Here is a 16932-nt window from a genome sequence, read left to right as displayed (position 1 = left end):
GATGACGTCACCGTACGGCAAAAGCGCGCCGCCATGTCCTGATGACGCACGAAGAGCGACGGGGCGCGGCGGAGATGACGTCAGCCGTACGGCAAAGCGCGCCGCCATGTTAGCTCGGGGAAACCGCGGCCGTTTTGGGGCTTTTTGGGGGCCTTTTGGGGTTTTTTGGGGGCTTTTTGGGGTTTTTTGGGGGGCTTTTTGGGGTTTTTTCAGCCGTTCCGGAGGTCGCCGCGCTGGGTTTTGCCTCAAACCCGCTGCTTTTGACCCAAAAGAGGCGAAGCGGCCCGGGAAGAAGCGGCTCCGGCGCCGCCATTGCCGCGCGCGGGAATTCCCGGGGGATTCCCGGGAATTTGGGGGGCCCTGGAGGGGATTTGGGGGTCCTGGATGGGAATTTGGGGATCCTGGATGGGAATTCGGGGTTCCAGGGGGAATTTGGGGGGCCCTGGAGGGGATTTGGGGTTCCCAGGGGGGAATTTGGGGGTCCCTGGTGGCAATTTGGGGGTCCCTGGGAGGGTTTTGGGGTCCCTGGAAGGGAATTTGGGGTCCCTGATGGAAATTTGGGGTTCCCAGGGGGGATCTGGGGAGCCTTGAAGGGGATTTGGGGGTCCCTGGAGGGAATTTAGGGGACCCTGAGGGGAATTTGGGGGTCCTGGATGGAGATTTGGGGTTCCCGGGGGGAATTTGGGGGTCCCCGGGAGGATTTGGGCGTCTCTTGAGGGGATTTGGGGGGTCCCTGATGGGAATTTGGGGGTCCCAGGGTGAATTTGAGTTCCTGGGAGGATTTGGGGGTCCCTGGAGGGGGTTTTGGGGTCCCTGAGAGAATTTGGGGTTCTCAGGGAGAATTTGGGGGTCCCTGGTGGGAATTTGGGGTCCCTGGAGGGGAATTTGGGGTTCCCAGGGGGGATTTTGGGGGTCCCTGGGAGGATTTGGGGGTTCCTGGAGGAGATTTGGGGGTCCCTGATGGGAATTTGGGGTATCTCGAGGGGATTTTGGGGTCCCAAGGGGATTTTTGGGGTTCCCAAGGGGTGACTTGGGGATCCCAGGGGGATTTTGGGGGTCTCTTGAGGGGATTTTGGGGTCCCTGATGGAAATTTGGGGTTCCCAGGAGGGATCTGGGGGTTCCCTGGAGGGGATTTGGGGTTCCCCAGGAGGATTTTGGGGTCCCTGATGGGAATTTGGGGGTCCCAGGGGGGATTTTGGGGTCCCCGAGGGGAATTTGGGGTTCCCAGGGGTGAATTTGGGGTCCCCGATGGGAATTTTGGGGTCCCTGGAGGGAATTTGGGGTTCCCCGGGAGATTTTGGGGTTCCTTGATGGGATTTTGGGGTTCCCAGGGGTGAATTTGGGGTCCCCGATGGGAATTTGGGGTTCCCTGAGGGGAATTTGGGATTCCCTGGGAGGATTTGGGGTTCCCAGGGGTGAATTTGGGGTCCCCGATGGGAATTTGGGGTTCCCCGGGAGATTTTGGGGTTCCTTGATGGGATTTTGGGGTTCCCAGGGGTGAATTTGGGGTTCCCCGGGAGGATTTTGGGGTCCCCGATGGGAATTTGGGGGTCCCCGATGGGAATTTGGGGTTCCCAGGGGTGAATTTGGGGTCTCCGATGGGAATTTGGGGGTCCCCGATGGGAATTTGGGGTTCCTTGATGGGAATTTGGGGTTCCCAGGGGTGAATTTGGGCTCCCCGATGGGAATTTGGGGGTCCCAGATGGGAATTTGGGGTTCCCAGGGGTGAATTTGGGGATCCTTGATGGGAATTTGGGGTTCCCCGGGAGATTTTGGGGTTCCTTGATGGGATTTTGGGGTTCCCAGGGGTGAATTTGGGGTCTCCGATGGGAATTTGGGGGTCCCCGGCCGCGCTCTCCCCCCCGACCCCCCCCCCCCCAAAAAAACCCCACCAAAGGCAGCTCTGAACCCGCCCCTCCCCCACCGCTTTATTTCCATCCCGTACAAAATTCCCGGGAAAAACCCGCGGGGACCCCCCCGAATTTGGGGAGGGGGTCCCAGCCCCAGCGAGGGGGAGGGGAGGGGAGGCTCCAAAACCCCCCCTAAAATTGGGGGGGGGGGAGGGGGAGGAGGAAAAAAACCCCCAAACTGGGGGTGGGGGAGGGGAAATCCCTGAGTGTGGGGGAGGGGGGAGCCCCGGAATGGGGCGGGGGTCCCCGGAATGGGGCGGGGGTCGCTCAGACGTACTCGCGGCTGCTGCTGGGGGGGCGCTGGGGGGGGGTCTTGGAGCGGGGGTAGCCCCGGGCTGGGGCCGCGCCCCTCCCCCCGCAGGAGCAGCGGGACGAGGCCAGGAGGGACCCCCCGAGCAGCGCCAGGGCCGCCCCCGCCCAGCCCAGGAACAGCGCGGAGCCGAACTCGTACCTGGGGAGGGGGGATTGGGGTCAGAGACCCCCGAAATCTGCCCCAAAATGCCCGAAATCCCGATTAAAATAACCCCAAATAGCCCAAAAACCCGATAAAAATAACCCAAAATGCCCGAAATCCCAATAAAAATAACCCAAAATGGCCCAAATTGACCCCAAATGGCTGAAAACCCGATAAAAATATCCCAAAATAGCCCAAAAACCCGATAAAAATATCCCAAAATAGCCCTAAATATCCCGAAATGCCCAGAAACCTGATAAAAATAAACCAAAATAGCCCAAATTAACCCCAAATGGCTGAAATCCCGATAAAAATAACCCAAAATAGCCCAAAATTAACCCCAAATGGCCGAAAACCTGATAGAAATATCCCAAAATAGCCCAAAATTAACCCCAAATGGCTGAAATCCTGATAAAAATAACCCCAAAATACCCCAAAATAGCCCAAATTGACCCCAAAGGCGCCCCCGCCCAGCCCAGGAACAGCGCGGAGCCGAACTCGTACCTGGGGAGGGGGATTGGGGTCAGAGACCCCCGAAATCTGCCCCAAAATGCCCGAAATCCCGATTAAAATAACCCCAAATAGCCCAAAAACCCGATAAAAATAACCCAAAATATCCCTAAATATCCCAAAATGCCCGAAATCCCAATAAAAATATCCCAAAACGGCCCAAATTGACCCCAAATGGCTAAAAACCCGATAAAAATATCCCAAAATAGCCCAAAAACCCGATAAAAATATCCCAAAATAGCCCTAAATATCCCGAAATGCCCAGAAACCTGATAAAAATAACCCAAAATAGCCCAAATTAACCCCAAATGGCTGAAATCCCGATAAAAATATCCCAAATAGCCCCAAATTAACCCCAAATGGCTGAAAACCCGATAAAAATATCCCAAAATAGCCCAAAATTAACCCTAAATGGCTGAAAACCTGATAGAAATATCCCTAAATAGCCCGAAATGCCCAAAAACCCGATAAAAATATCCCTAAATAGCCCAAAATGCCCAAAAACCCGATAAAAATAACCAAAAATGGCCCAAATTAACCCCAAATGGCTGAAAACCCGATAAAAATATCCCAAAATAGCCCGAAATCCCGATTAAAATACCCCAAAATAGCCCAAAATTAACCCAAAATGGCCGAAATCCCGATAAAAATACCCCAAAATAGCCCAAATTGACCCCAAAGGCGCCCCCGCCCAGCCCAGGAACAGCGCGGAGCCGAACTCGTACCTGGGGAGGGGGGATTGGGGTCAGAGACCCCCGAAATCTGCCCCAAAATGCCCGAAATCCCGATTAAAATAACCGCAAATAGCCCAAAAACCCGATAAAAATACCCCTAAATATCCCTAAATATCCCAAAATGCCCGAAATCCCGATAAAAATAACCCAAAATGGCCCAAATTAACCCCAAATGGCTGAAAACCCGATAAAAATACCCCAAAATAGCCCAAAACCCCGATAAAAATACCCCAAAATAGCCCTAAATATCCCGAAATGCCCAGAAACCTGATAAAAATAACCCAAAATGGCCCAAATTAACCCCAAATGGCCGAAAACCCGATAAAAATAACCCCAAATAGCCCAAAATTAACCCCAAATGGCTGAAAACCTGATAGAAATATCCCAAAATAGCCCGAAATGCCCGAAAACCCGATAAAAATATCCCTAAATAGCCCAAAATGCCCAAAAACCCGATAAAAATAACCAAAAATGGCCCAAATTAACCCCAAATGGCTGAAAACCCGATAAAAATAACCCAAAATAGCCCGAAATCCCGATTAAAATACCCCAAAATAGCCCAAAATTAACCCAAAATGGCCGAAATCCCGATAAAAATAACCCAAAATACCCCAAAATTAACCCCAAATGGCTGAAAACCTGATAGAAATATCCCTAAATAGCCCGAAATGCCCGAAATCCCGATAAAAATAAACCAAAATAGCCCAAATTAACCCCAAATGGCTGAAATCCTGATAAAAATAACCCAAAATAGCCCAAATTGACCCCAAAGGCGCCCCCGCCCAGCCCAGGAACAGCTGGGGGGGGGGGGGGGATTGGGGTGAGGGACCCCCGAAATCCGCCCCAAAATACCCCGAAATTGCCCAAAATTAACCCAAAAGGCCTGAAAACCCAATTTAAATATCCCAAAATAGCCCAAAACCCCAATAAAATAACCCAAAAGAGCCCCAAATTAACCCAAAATCTGCCCTAAATGACCCCAAATCAGCCCAAACCCCCCGCCCCCCCAAACAACCCCAAAGAGGCCCCAAATTGTCCCAAAACCGCCTTAAATCGCCCCAAAACCTCCTTAAATCCTCCCAAAATGCCTTAAATTGTCCCAAAACGGCCTTGAATTGTCCCAAAACCGCCTTAAATCGCCCCAAAGGAGCCCCCCAGAACCCCCCAAGAGCCCAAAACCCCTAAAAACCCCAAGATTCCCCCAAAATCCCCCCCAGAGTCAAAGCCCCAGCTCAAAATCCTCCCAAAACCCCCCAAAAATTGCCCCAACCCCCCTGAAATCGCCCCAAAACGCTGCCCCAAAAAAACCCCAAAAAAACCCTAAAACCCCCAAATCCTCCCCAAAATCGCCCCTCCAAGTCAAAAACCCCCATCCAGAAACCCCCAGAAATCGCCCCAAAATCCATCGAAATCCCCCAAAAATCCAGAAAAAAATCCCCTGAAATCGCCCCCCCAAAAAACCCCAAAAACCCCAAATCCTCCTCAAAATCGCCCCTCAGAGTCAAAACCCCCATCCAGAAACCCCCAGAAATCGCCCCAAAATCCATCGAAATCCCCCCAAAAATCCGGACAAAATCCCCTGAAATCGCCCCAAAAAAACCCCAAAAAATCCCAAAAACCCCCAAAAACCCAAAACCCCCCAAATCCTCCCCAAAATCGCCCCTCAGAGTCAAAACCCCCATCCAGAAACCCCCAGAAATCGCCCCAAAATCCATCGAAATCCCCCCAAAAATCCGGACAAAATCCCCTGAAATCGCCCCAAAAAAACCCCAAAAAATCCCAAAAACCCCAAAAACCCAAAACCCCCAAAATCCTCCCCAAAATCGCCCCTCCAAGTCAAAAACCCCCATCCAAAAGCCCCCCAAAATCCATCGAAATCCCCCAAAAATTCAGAAAAAATCCCCTGAAATCGCCCCAAAAAACCCCAAAATAAAAAACAACCCAAAAAATCCCAAAAAAACCAAAAAAACCCCAAAACCCCAAAACCCCAAATCCTCCCCAAAATCGCCCCTCAGAGTCAAAACCCCCATCCAGAAACCCCCAGAAATCGCCCCAAAATCCATCGAAATCCCCCCAAAAATCCGGACAAAATCCCCTGAAATCGCCCCAAAAAAACCCCAAAAAACCCCAAAAACCCCAAAACCCCCAAATCCTCCCCAAAAATCGCCCCTCCAAGTCAAAAACCCCCATCCAAAAGCCCCCCAAAATCCATCGAAATCCCCCAAAAATTCAGAAAAAATCCCCTGAAATCGCCCCAAAAACCCCCAAAATAAAAAACAACCCAAAAAATCCCAAAAAAAACCAAAAAAACCCCAAAACCCCAAAACCCCCAAATCCTCCCAAAATCGCCCCTCAGAGTCAAAACCCCCATCCAGAAACCCCCAGAAATCGCCCCAAAATCCATCGAAATCCCCCCAAAAATCCGGACAAAATCCCCTGAAATCGCCCCAAAAAAATCCAAAAAACCCCAAAAACCCCAAAACCCCCAAATCCTCCCCAAAATCGCCCCTCCAAGTCAAAAACCCCCATCCAGAAATCGCCCCAAAATCCATCGAAATCCCCCCAAAAATCCAGAAAAAATCCCCTGAAATCGCCCCAAAACCCCCCAAAATAAAAAACAACCCAAAAAAACCAAAAAACCCAAAAACCCCAAAACCCCCAAATCGTCCCCAAAATCGCCCCTCAGAGTCAAAACCCCCATCCAGAAACCCCCAGAAATCGCCCCAAAATCCATCGAAATCGCCCCCAAAAATCCGGACAAAATCCCCTGAAATCGCCCCAAAAAAACCCCCAAAAAATCCCAAAAACCCCAAAAACCCAAAACCCCCCAAATCCTCCCCAAAATCGCCCCTCCAAGTCAAAAACCCCCATCCAGAAATCGCCCCAAAATCCATGGAAATCCCCCCAAAAATCCCGAAAAAATCCCCTGAAATCGCCCCAAAAAAGCCCCCAAAAACCCAAAAAAACCAAAAAAACCCCAAACCGCCCAAAAAGCCCCAAAATCGCGCGGATTTGCCCCAAAGCGGCGCTCACTTGGCGTTGACGGGCACGGAGGCGTCGTAAAAGTTGGTGACGATTCTGTGGCCGTACCAGGAGCAGGCGACGAGACCCAGCAGGCCTGGGGTTTGGGGTGAAAAAGGGGGATTTTGGGAAAAAATGGGGGTTTGGGGTGAAAAAGGGGGATTTTGGGAAAAAATGGGGATTTTATGGGGGGAAAAAGGGGGATTTTGGGAAAAAATGGGGATTTTATGGGGGGAAAAGGGGGATTTTGGGACAAGAAATGGGGGTTTGGGGGGAAAAAGGGGGATTTTGGGACAAAAAATGGGGGTTTGGGGTGAAAAAGGGGGATTTTGGGAAAAAATGGGGGTTTGGGGTGAAAAAGGGGGATTTTGGGAAAAAATGGGGGTTTGGGGTGAAAAAGGGGGATTTGGGGTAAAAATGGGGATTTTACGGGGGGGAAAAAGGGGGATTTTGGGAAAAAATGGGGGGGGGTTGGGGTGAAAAAGGGGGATTTTGGGAAAAAATGGGGGTTTGGGGGGAAAAAGAGCGATTTTGGGAAAAAATGGGGATTTTACGGGGGGAAAAAGGGGGATTTGGGGAAAAAATGGGGATTTTATGGGGGGAAAAGGGGGATTTTGGGACAAGAAATGGGGGTTTGGGGTGAAAAAGGGGGATTTTGGGAAAAAATGGGGGGGGTTGGGGGAAAAAGGGGGATTTTGGGAAAAAATGGGGGTTTGGGGGGAAAAAGGGGGATTTTGGGAAAAAATGGGGGTTTGGGGGGAAAAAGGGGGATTTTGGGAAAAATGGGGGGGGTTGGGGGGAAAAAGGGGGATTTTGGGAAAAAATGGGGGTTTGGGGGAAAAAGGGGGATTTTGGGAAAAAATGGGGGTTTGGGGTGAAAAAGGGGGATTTTGGGAAAAAATGGGGGTTTGGGGTGAAAAAGAGGGATTTTGGGAAAAAATGGGGGTTGGGGTGAAAAAGGGGGATTTTAGGAAAAAATGGGGATTTTTATGGGGGGAAAAAGGGGGATTTTGGGACAAGAAATGGGGGGTGGGGTGAAAAGGGGGATTTTGGGAAATGGTTGGGGAAATGGGGGATTTTGGGGAGAATGGGGTGTGGGTGAAAAAGGGGGATTTGGGAAAATGGGGGTTTGGGTATTGGGAAAAATGGGGGGTTGGGGGGAAAATGGTTGGGAAAAAATGGGGGGGTTTGGGGGGAAAAAGGGGGATTTTGGGAAAAATGGGGGTTTGGGGTGAAAAAGGGGGATTTTGGGACAAAAATGGGGGTTTGGGGTGAAAAAGGGGGATTTTGGGAAAAAATGGGGGTTTGGGGTGAAAAAGGGGGATTTTGGGAAAAAATGGGGGTTTGGGGTGAAAAAAGGGGATTTTGGGAAAAAATGGGGATTTGGGGGAAAAAGGGGATTTTGGGACAAGAAATGGGGGTTTGGGGGGAAAAAGAGGGATTTTGGGAAAAAATGGGGATTTTACGGGGGGAAAAAGGGGGATTTGGGGAAAAAATGGGGGTTTGGGGTGAAAAAGGGGGATTTTGGGAAAAAATGGGGATTTTATGGGGGGAAAAGGGGGATTTGGGGACAAGAAATGGGGGTTTGGGGTGAAAAAGGGGGATTTTGGGAAAAATGGGGGTTTGGGGGGAAAAGGGGGATTTTGGGACAAGAAATGGGGGTTTGGGGGGAAAAAGGGGGATTTGGGGAAAAATGGGGGTTTGGGGTGAAAAAGGGGGATTTTGGGAAAAAATGGGGGGGGTTGGGGGAAAAAGGGGGATTTTGGGAAAAAATGGGGGTTTGGGGGGAAAAAGGGGGATTTTGGACAAGAAATGGGGGTTTGGGGGGAAAAAGGGGGATTTTGGGAAAAAATGGGGGTTTGGGGGGAAAAAGGGGGATTTTGGGAAAAAATGGGGGGGTTGGGGGAAAAAGGGGGATTTTGGGAAAAATGGGGGTTTGGGGGGAAAAAGGGGGATTTTGGGAAAAAATGGGGGTTTGGGGGGAAAAAGGGGGATTTTGGGAAAAATGGGGGTTTGGGTGAAAAAGGGGGATTTTGGGAAAAAATGGGGATTTTATGGGGGGAAAAGGGGGATTTTGGGACAAGAAATGGGGGTTTGGGGTGAAAAAGGGGGATTTTGGGAAAAAATGGGGGTTTGGGGGAAAAGGGGGATTTTGGGACAAGAAATGGGGGTTTGGGGGGAAAAAGGGGGATTTTGGGAAAAATGGGGGGGTTGGGGGAAAAAGGGGGATTTTGGGAAAAATGGGGGTTTGGGGTGAAAAGGGGGATTTTGGGGAAAATGGGGGTTTGGGTGAAAAAGGGGGATTTGGGTAAAATGGGGATTTTACGGGGGAAAAAGGGGGATTTTGGGACAAGAAATGGGGGTTTGGGGTGAAAAAGGGGATTTTGGGAAAAATGGGGGTTTGGGGGAAAAAGAGCGATTTTGGGAAAAAATGGGGATTTTACGGGGGGAAAAAGGGGGATTTGGGGAAAAAATGGGGATTTTATGGGGGGAAAAGGGGGATTTTGGGACAAGAAATGGGGGTTTGGGGTGAAAAAGGGGGATTTTGGGAAAAAATGGGGGTTTGGGGGAAAAGGGGGATTTTGGGACAAGAAATGGGGGTTTGGGGGAAAAAGGGGGATTTGGGGAAAAAATGGGGGTTTGGGGTGAAAAAGGGGGATTTTGGGAAAAAATGGGGGGGTTGGGGGAAAAAGGGGGATTTTGGGAAAAAATGGGGGTTTGGGGTGAAAAAGGGGGATTTTGGGAAAAAATGGGGATTTTATGGGGGGGAAAAAGGGGGATTTTGGGACAAGAAATGGGGGTTTGGGGTGAAAAAGGGGGATTTTGGGGAAAAATGGGGGTTTGGGGTGAAAAAGGGGGATTTTGGGAAAAAATGGGGATTTTATGGGGGGGAAAAAGGGGGATTTTGGGACAAGAAATGGGGGTTTGGGGGGAAAAAGGGGGATTTGGGGAAAAAATGGGGGTTTGGGTGGAAAAAGGGGGATTTTGGGAAAAAATGGGGGGGTTTGGGGGGAAAAAGGGGGATTTTGGGAAAAAATGGGGGTTTGGGGTGAAAAAGGGGGATTTTGGGACAAAAAATGGGGGTTTGGGGTGAAAAAGGGGGATTTTGGGAAAAAATGGGGGTTTGGGGTGAAAAAGGGGGATTTGGGGAAAAAATGGGGGGGGTTGGGGAAAAAGGGGGATTTTGGGAAAAAATGGGGATTTTATGGGGGAAAAGGGGGATTTTGGGACAAGAAATGGGGGTTTGGGGGGAAAAAGGGGGATTTTGGGAAAAATGGGGATTTTATGGGGGGGAAAAAGGGGGATTTTGGGACAAGAAATGGGGGTTTGGGGTGAAAAAAGGGGATTTTGGGAAAAAATGGGGATTTTACGGGGGAAAAGGGGGATTTTGGGACAAGAAATGGGGGTTTGGGGGGAAAAAGGGGGATTTTGGGAAAAAATGGGGGTTTGGGTGAAAAAGGGGGATTTTGGGAAAAAATGGGGGTTTTGGGGGAAAAGGGGGGATTTTGGGGAAGAAATGGGGGTTTGGGGTGAAAAAGGGGGATTTGGGGAAAAAATGGGGGTTTTGGGGGAAAATGGGGGATTTTGGGGAAGAAATGGGGGTTTGGGGTGAAAAAGGGGGATTTTGGGAAAAAATGGGGGTTTGGGTGGAAAAAGGGGGATTTTGGGAAAAAATGGGGGGGTTTGGGGGGAAAAAGGGGGATTTTGGGAAAAAATGGGGGTTTGGGGTGAAAAAGGGGGATTTTGGGACAAGAAATGGGGGTTTGGGGTGAAAAAGGGGGATTTTGGGAAAAAATGGGGGGTTTGGGGGGAAAAGGGGGATTTTGGGACAAGAAATGGGGGTTTGGGGGGAAAAAGGGGGATTTTGGGACAAAAAATGGGGGTTTGGGGTGAAAAAGGGGGATTTGGGGAAAAAATGGGGGTTTGGGGTGAAAAAGGGGGATTTTGGGAAAAAATGGGGGTTTGGGGGGAAAAAGAGGGATTTTGGGAAAAAATGGGGATTTTATGGGGGGGAAAAAGGGGGATTTTGGGACAAGAAATGGGGGTTTGGGGTGAAAAAGGGGGATTTTGGGAAAAAATGGGGGTTTGGGGTGAAAAAGGGGGATTTTGGGACAAGAAATGGGGGGTTTTAGGTGAAAAAGGGGGATTTTGGGAAAAAATGGGGATTTTATGGGGGGAAAAAGGGGGATTTTGGGACAAGAAATGGGGGTTTGGGGTGAAAAAGGGGGATTTTGGGACAAGAAATGGGGGTTTGGGGTGAAAAAGGGGGATTTTGGGACAAGAAATGGGGATTTTAGGACAAAGGGACAGGAAATGGGGACAGAGGGGACAGGGACGGGGGGCCCGGGGGGATTTTTGGGGTCCCAAACCCATTTTTGGGGGTCCCAAACCCAATTTTGGGGTCCCAGGGGAGGTTTTTGGGGTCCCAAACCCACTTTTGGGGGTCCCAAACCCAATTTTGGGGTCCCAGGGGACGTTTTTTGGGGTCCCAAACCCACTTTTGGGGGTCCCAAACCCATTTTTGGGGTCCCAGGGGAGGTTTTTGGGTCTCAAACCCATTTTTGGGGGTCCCAAACCCATTTTTGGGGTCCCAGGGGAGGTTTTTGGGGGTCCCAAACCCATTTTTGGGGGTCCCAAACCCATTTTTGGGGGTCCCAACCCCATTTTTGGGGTCCCAAGGGAGGTTTTTGGGGTCCCGCTCACCCATTTTTGGGGTCCCAGGGGAGGTTTTTGGGGGTCCCAAACCCATTTTTGGGGGTCCCAAACCCATTTTTGGGGTCCAAGGGGAGGTTTTTGGGGGTCCCAAACCCATTTTTGGGGGTCCCAAACCGATTTTTGGCGGTCCCAAACCCATTTTTGGGGTCCAAGGGGAGGTTTTTGGGGGTCCCAAACCCATTTTTGGGGTCCCAAACCCATTTTTGGGGGTCCCAAACCCATTTTTGGGGTCCCAAGGGAGGTTTTTGGGGGTCCCAAACCCATTTTTGGGGTCCCAGGGGAGGTTTTTGGGGGTCCCAAACCCATTTTTGGGGGTCCCAAACCCATTTTTGGGGTCCCAGGGGAGGTTTTTTGGGTCTCAAACCCATTTTTGGGGGTCCCAAACCCATTTTTGGGGATCCCAGGGGAGGTTTTTGGGGTCCCAAACCCATTTTTGGGGTCCCAGGGGAGGTTTTTGGGCGTCCCAAACCCATTTTTGTGGGTCCAGGGGAGGTTTTTGGGGTCCCAAACCCATTTTTGGGGGTCCCAAACCCATTTTTGGGGTCCCAGGGGAGGTTTTTGGGGTCCCAAACCCATTTTGGGGGTCCCAAACCCATTTTTGGGGGTCCCAGGGGAGGTTTTTGGGGTCCCAAACCCATTTTTGGGGTCCCAGGGGAGGTTTTTGGGGGTCCCAAACCCATTTTTGGGGTCCCAGGGAGGTTTTTGGGGGTCCCAAACCCATTTTTGGGGTCCCAAGGGAGGTTTTTGGGGGTCCCAAACCCATTTTTGGGGGTCCCAAACCCATTTTTGGGGTCCCAGGGGAGGTTTTTGGGGTCCCAAACCCATTTTTGGGGTTCCAGGGGAGGTTTCGGGGGTCCCAAACCCATTTTTGGGGGTCCCAAACCCATTTTTGGGGTCCCAGGGGAGGTTTTTGGGGGTCCCAAACCCATTTTTGGGGTCCCAAACCCATTTTTGGGGGTCCCAGGGAGGTTTTCGGAGGTCCCAAACCCATTTTTGGGGTCCCAGGGGAGGTTTTTGGGGGTCCCAAACCCATTTTTGGGGTTCCAAACCCATTTTTGGGGGTCCCGAACCCATTTTTGTGGGTCCAGGGGAGGTTTTTGGGGGTCCCAAACCCATTTTTGGGGTCCCAAACCCATTTTTGGGGGTCCCAAACCCATTTTTGGGGATCCCAGGGGAGGTTTTTGGGGTCCCAAACCCATTTTTGGGGTCCCAGGGGAGGTTTTTGGGGGTCCCAAACCCATTTTTGGGGGTCCCAAACCCATTTTTGGGGTCCCAACCCCATTTTTGGGGGTCCCAACCCCATTTTTGGGGGTCCCAAACCCATTTTTGGGGTCCCAACCCCATTTTTGGGGGTCCCAACCCCATTTTTGGGGTCCCAGGGAGGTTTTTGGGGGTCCCGCTCACCCGCGAGGATGAACAGGGCCCCCCCCACGGCGGCCACCGAGGCTTTTTTCCGGGGGTCGTCGCCCCCGCAGCGCGTGCACTTCATGCCCCCCACGGCCGCGCCCAGCGCCAGCGGGCCCAGGACCCCCGCGACCACCATGAGCGCCCGCGTGGCCTGCAGGTGACCTGGGCGGGCAACAAGGGGTTAAAGAGGGCCTTTGGGGGGGTCCTGGGGGGGTTTGGGGGGGATTTGGGGGATTTTGGGGGGGATTTGGGGGGTCCCGCGTGGCCTGCAGGTGACCTGGGCGGGCAACAAGGGGTTAAAGAGGGCCTTTGGGGGGGTCCTGGGGGGGTTTGGGGGGGATTTGGGGGAGACAGGAAGGGGTTAAAGGGGTCCTGGGAGGGTTTGGGGGAGTTTTGGGGGGTCCTGGGGGGGTTTGGGGGGGATTTGGGGGATTTTGGGGGGGATTTGGGGGGTCCCGCGTGGCCTGCAGGTGACCTGGGTGGGCAACAAGGGGTTAAAGAGGGGCTTTGGGGGGGATTTGGGGGATTTTGGGGGACACGAAGGGGTTAAAGGGGTCCTGGGAGGGTTTGGGGGAGTTTTGGGGGGTCCTGGGGGGGTTTGGGGGGGATTTGGGGGATTTTGGGGGGGATTTGGGGGGTCCCGCGTGGCCTGCAGGTGACCTGGGCGGGCAACAAGGGGTTAAAGAGGGGCCTTGGGGGGGTCCTGGGGGGGTTTGGGGGGTCCTGGACGGGTGCCAGGGGGATTTTTGGGATCCCGGGGCGGATTTGGGGGCGGATTTTGGGGTCCCGGGGCGGATTTTGGGATCCAGGGACGATTTTGAGGGTCCCGGGGCGGATTTTGGGGCAGATTTTAGGATCCCGGGGCGGATTTTAGGATCCAGGGACGATTTTGAGGGTCCTGGGGCGGATTTTGGGATCCCGGGGCGGATTTTGGGGGTCCCGGGGCGGATTTTGGGGCGGATTTTGAGGGTCCCGGGGCGGATTTTGGGGCGGATTTTGAGGGTCCCGGGGCGGATTTTGGGGCGGATTTTAGGATCCCGGGGCGGATTTTAGGATCCAGGGACGATTTTGAGGGTCCCGGGGTGGACTTTGGGGTCCCGGGGCGGATTTTGGGGTCCCGGGGCGGATTTTGGGGCGGATTTTGAGGGTCCCGGGGCGGATTTTGGGGCAGATTTTAGGATCCCGGGGCGGATTTTAGGATCCAGGGACGATTTTGAGGGTCCTGGGGCGGATTTTGGGATCCCGGGGCGGATTTTGGGGTCCCGGGGCGGATTTTGGGGCGGATTTTGGGGGTCCCGGGGCGGATTTTGGGGCGGATTTTGAGGGTCCCGGGGCGGATTTTGGGGCAGATTTTGGGGTCCCGGGGCGGATTTTGGGGCGGATTTTGGGGTCCCGGGGCGGATTTTGGGGTCCCGGGGCGGATTTTGGGGCGGATTTTAGGATCCCGGGGCGGATTTTGGGATCCAGGGACGATTTTGAGGGTCCCGGGGCGGATTTTGGGATCCCGGGGCGGATTTTAGGATCCAGGGACGATTTTGAGGTCCCGGGGCGGATTTTGGGGCGGATTTTGAGGGTCCCGGGGCAGATTTTGGGGCGGATTTTGAGGGTCCCGGGGCGGATTTTGGGGCGGATTTTGGGGTCCCGGGGCGCTCCCGGGCGGGGCGGGGGTGGCAGTTGGTGACGGTGGCACTCGGGTGGCACTCGGGCGGTGACGGTGGCACTCGGGCGGTGGCACTCGGCTGGTGACAGTTGGTGGCCGTTGGTGGCCCTTGGTGGCCCTTGGTGACGCTCGTTTATGGCCCCCCCAGGGCGCCCTTTGGCCGCGGCCGCGCCCCGAAACCGGGAGGGGACGGGGGGGAGGGGACGGGGAAACAGGGACAGGGAAACCGGGATAGGGATGGGAACACCGGGACAGGGACACCGGGATAGGGACACCGGGACAGGGAAACCGGGATAGGGATGGGAACACCGGGACAGGGGTGGGGACACCGGGATAGGGATGGGAACACCGGGATAGGGACACCGGGACAGGGAAACAGGGACAGGGACACCGGGATAGGGATGGGAACACCGGGACAGGGACACCGGGATAGGGACACCGGGACAGGGAAACAGGGATAGGGATGGGAACACCGGGACAGGGAAACAGGGATAGGGATGGGAACACCGGGACGGGGGTGGGGACACCGGGATAGGGGTGGGGACACCGGGATAGGGACACCGGGACAGGGAAACAGGGACAGGGATGGGAACACCGGGACAGGGAAACAGGGATAGGGATGGGAACACCGGGACGGGGGTGGGGACACCGGGATAGGGACACCGGGACAGGGAAACAGGGACAGAGACACCGGGATAGGGATGGGAACACCGGGACAGGGACACCGGGATAGGGATGGGAACACCGGGATAGGAACACCGGGATAGGGACACCGGGACAGGGAAACCGGGACAGGGATGGGAACACCGGGACAGGGAAACAGGGATAGGGATGGGAACACCGGGACAGGGACACCGGGACGGGGAAACAGGGACAGGGATGGGGACACCGGGACGAGGACACCAGGATAGGGACACCGGGACAAGGACACCGGGACAAGGACACCGGGATGGGGACAGGGACATCGGGACGGGGACACCGAGACGGGGGTGGGGACACCGGGACACCGGGACACCGGGACAGGGAAACAGGGACAGGGATGGGCACAGGAACAGGGGACAGGGATGGGAATGGGGACGGGGATGGGAATGGGGACAGGGAATGGGCACAGGGACACTGGCACGGGGACAGGGATGGGCACAGGGATGGGGACAGGGATGGGCACAGGGACACTGGCACAGGGACAGGAATGGGCACAGGGACACTGGCACAGGGACAGGGATGGGAATGGGCACAGGGACACTGGCACGGGGACAGGGGTTGGGAATGTGGACAGGGATGGGCACAGGGACACCGGGACAGGGACAGGGATGGGCACAGGGATGGGGACAGGGACACCGGCACAGGGACGCTGTCCCTGGTGTCCCAGTCACCCCCGGTGCCCCCGGTGTCACCTGGCAGTGCCAGGATGGATTTGTGGCTCTCGCACTGCAGCTGCCCGGTGCTCTGGCTGTGCCCATTGTCCCCAGTGTCCCCATTGTCCCCAGTGTCCCCAGTGCCCCCCATGCCCCCGGTGCCCCCGGTGCCCCCGGTGTCACCTGGCAGTGCCAGGATGGATTTGTGGCTCTCGCACTGCAGCTGCCCGGTGCTTTGGCTGACGCAGCTCATCCAGAGCCCCTTCCAGGCGACGATGGCGGTGACGATGGAGTCTCGGCCGAACGCCGTCACCTCCCACTGCGGCAGCGCCGCCGCCGCCACCAGCGCGGCCCAGCCGCCCACGGCCAGCGCCAGCCCCAGCACCTGCAGCCCCCCGTGCGCCATGGCCGGGCACCTGCGGGCACAGAGACCCTATAGACACCCTAGAGACACCCTATGGGATCCTATGGGACCCTATGGGCACCCTATGGGATCCTATGGGCACCCTATGGGATCCTATAGAGACCCTATGGGCAGCGCCAGCCCCAGCACCTGCAGCCCCCCGTGCGCCATGGCCGGGCACCTGCGGGCACAGAGACCCTATAGACACCCTATAGACACCCTATGGGATCCTATGGGATCCTATGGGCACCCTATGGGATCCTATGGGCACCCTATGGGATCCTATGGGATCCTATGGGCAGCGCCAGCCCCAGCACCTGCAGCCCCCCGTGCGCCATGGCCGGGCACCTGCGGGCACAGAGACCCTATAGACACCCTATAGACACCCTATGGGATCCTATGGGATCCTATGGGCACCCTATGGGATCCTATGGGCACCCTATGGGATCCTATGGGATCCTATGGGCAGCGCCAGCCCCAGCACCTGCAGCCCCCCGTGCGCCATGGCCGGGCACCTGCGGGCACAGAGACACTATAGACACCCTAGAGACACCCTATGGGATCCTATGGGTACCTTATAGGATCCCATAGACACCCTATAGAGACCCTATGGGATCCTATGGGCACCCTATGGGATCCTATGGGTACCTTATGGGATCCTATAGACACCCTATAGAGACCCTATGGGATCCTATGGGCACCCTATGGGATCCTATAGACACCCTATAGACACCCTATGGGATCCTATGGACACCCTATAG

General features: G+C 54.4%; 1 protein-coding gene across 1 annotated transcript; it reads right to left on the bottom strand.

The window, feature by feature from the left end:
* Positions 1-2178: 2178 nt before the first annotated feature.
* Positions 2179-16342, bottom strand: CLDN7 (claudin 7; the record flags this gene model as incomplete). Its single annotated transcript, XM_082300583.1, has 5 exons — positions 2179-2362; positions 6643-6727; positions 12751-12915; positions 15952-16184; positions 16296-16342. 5 exons carry the CDS (start codon positions 16340-16342, stop codon positions 2179-2181), a joined length of 714 nt encoding a protein of 237 aa, XP_082156709.1.
* Positions 16343-16932: the final 590 nt, after the last annotated feature.

This window comes from Coloeus monedula (genome assembly GCF_965178545.1).
Source record: "Coloeus monedula genome assembly, chromosome: 40".
NCBI lineage: Eukaryota > Metazoa > Chordata > Aves > Passeriformes > Corvidae > Coloeus > Coloeus monedula.
The sequence above is the reverse complement of the archived record's forward strand: the minus strand, read 5'-3'. Positions and strand labels throughout refer to the sequence as shown.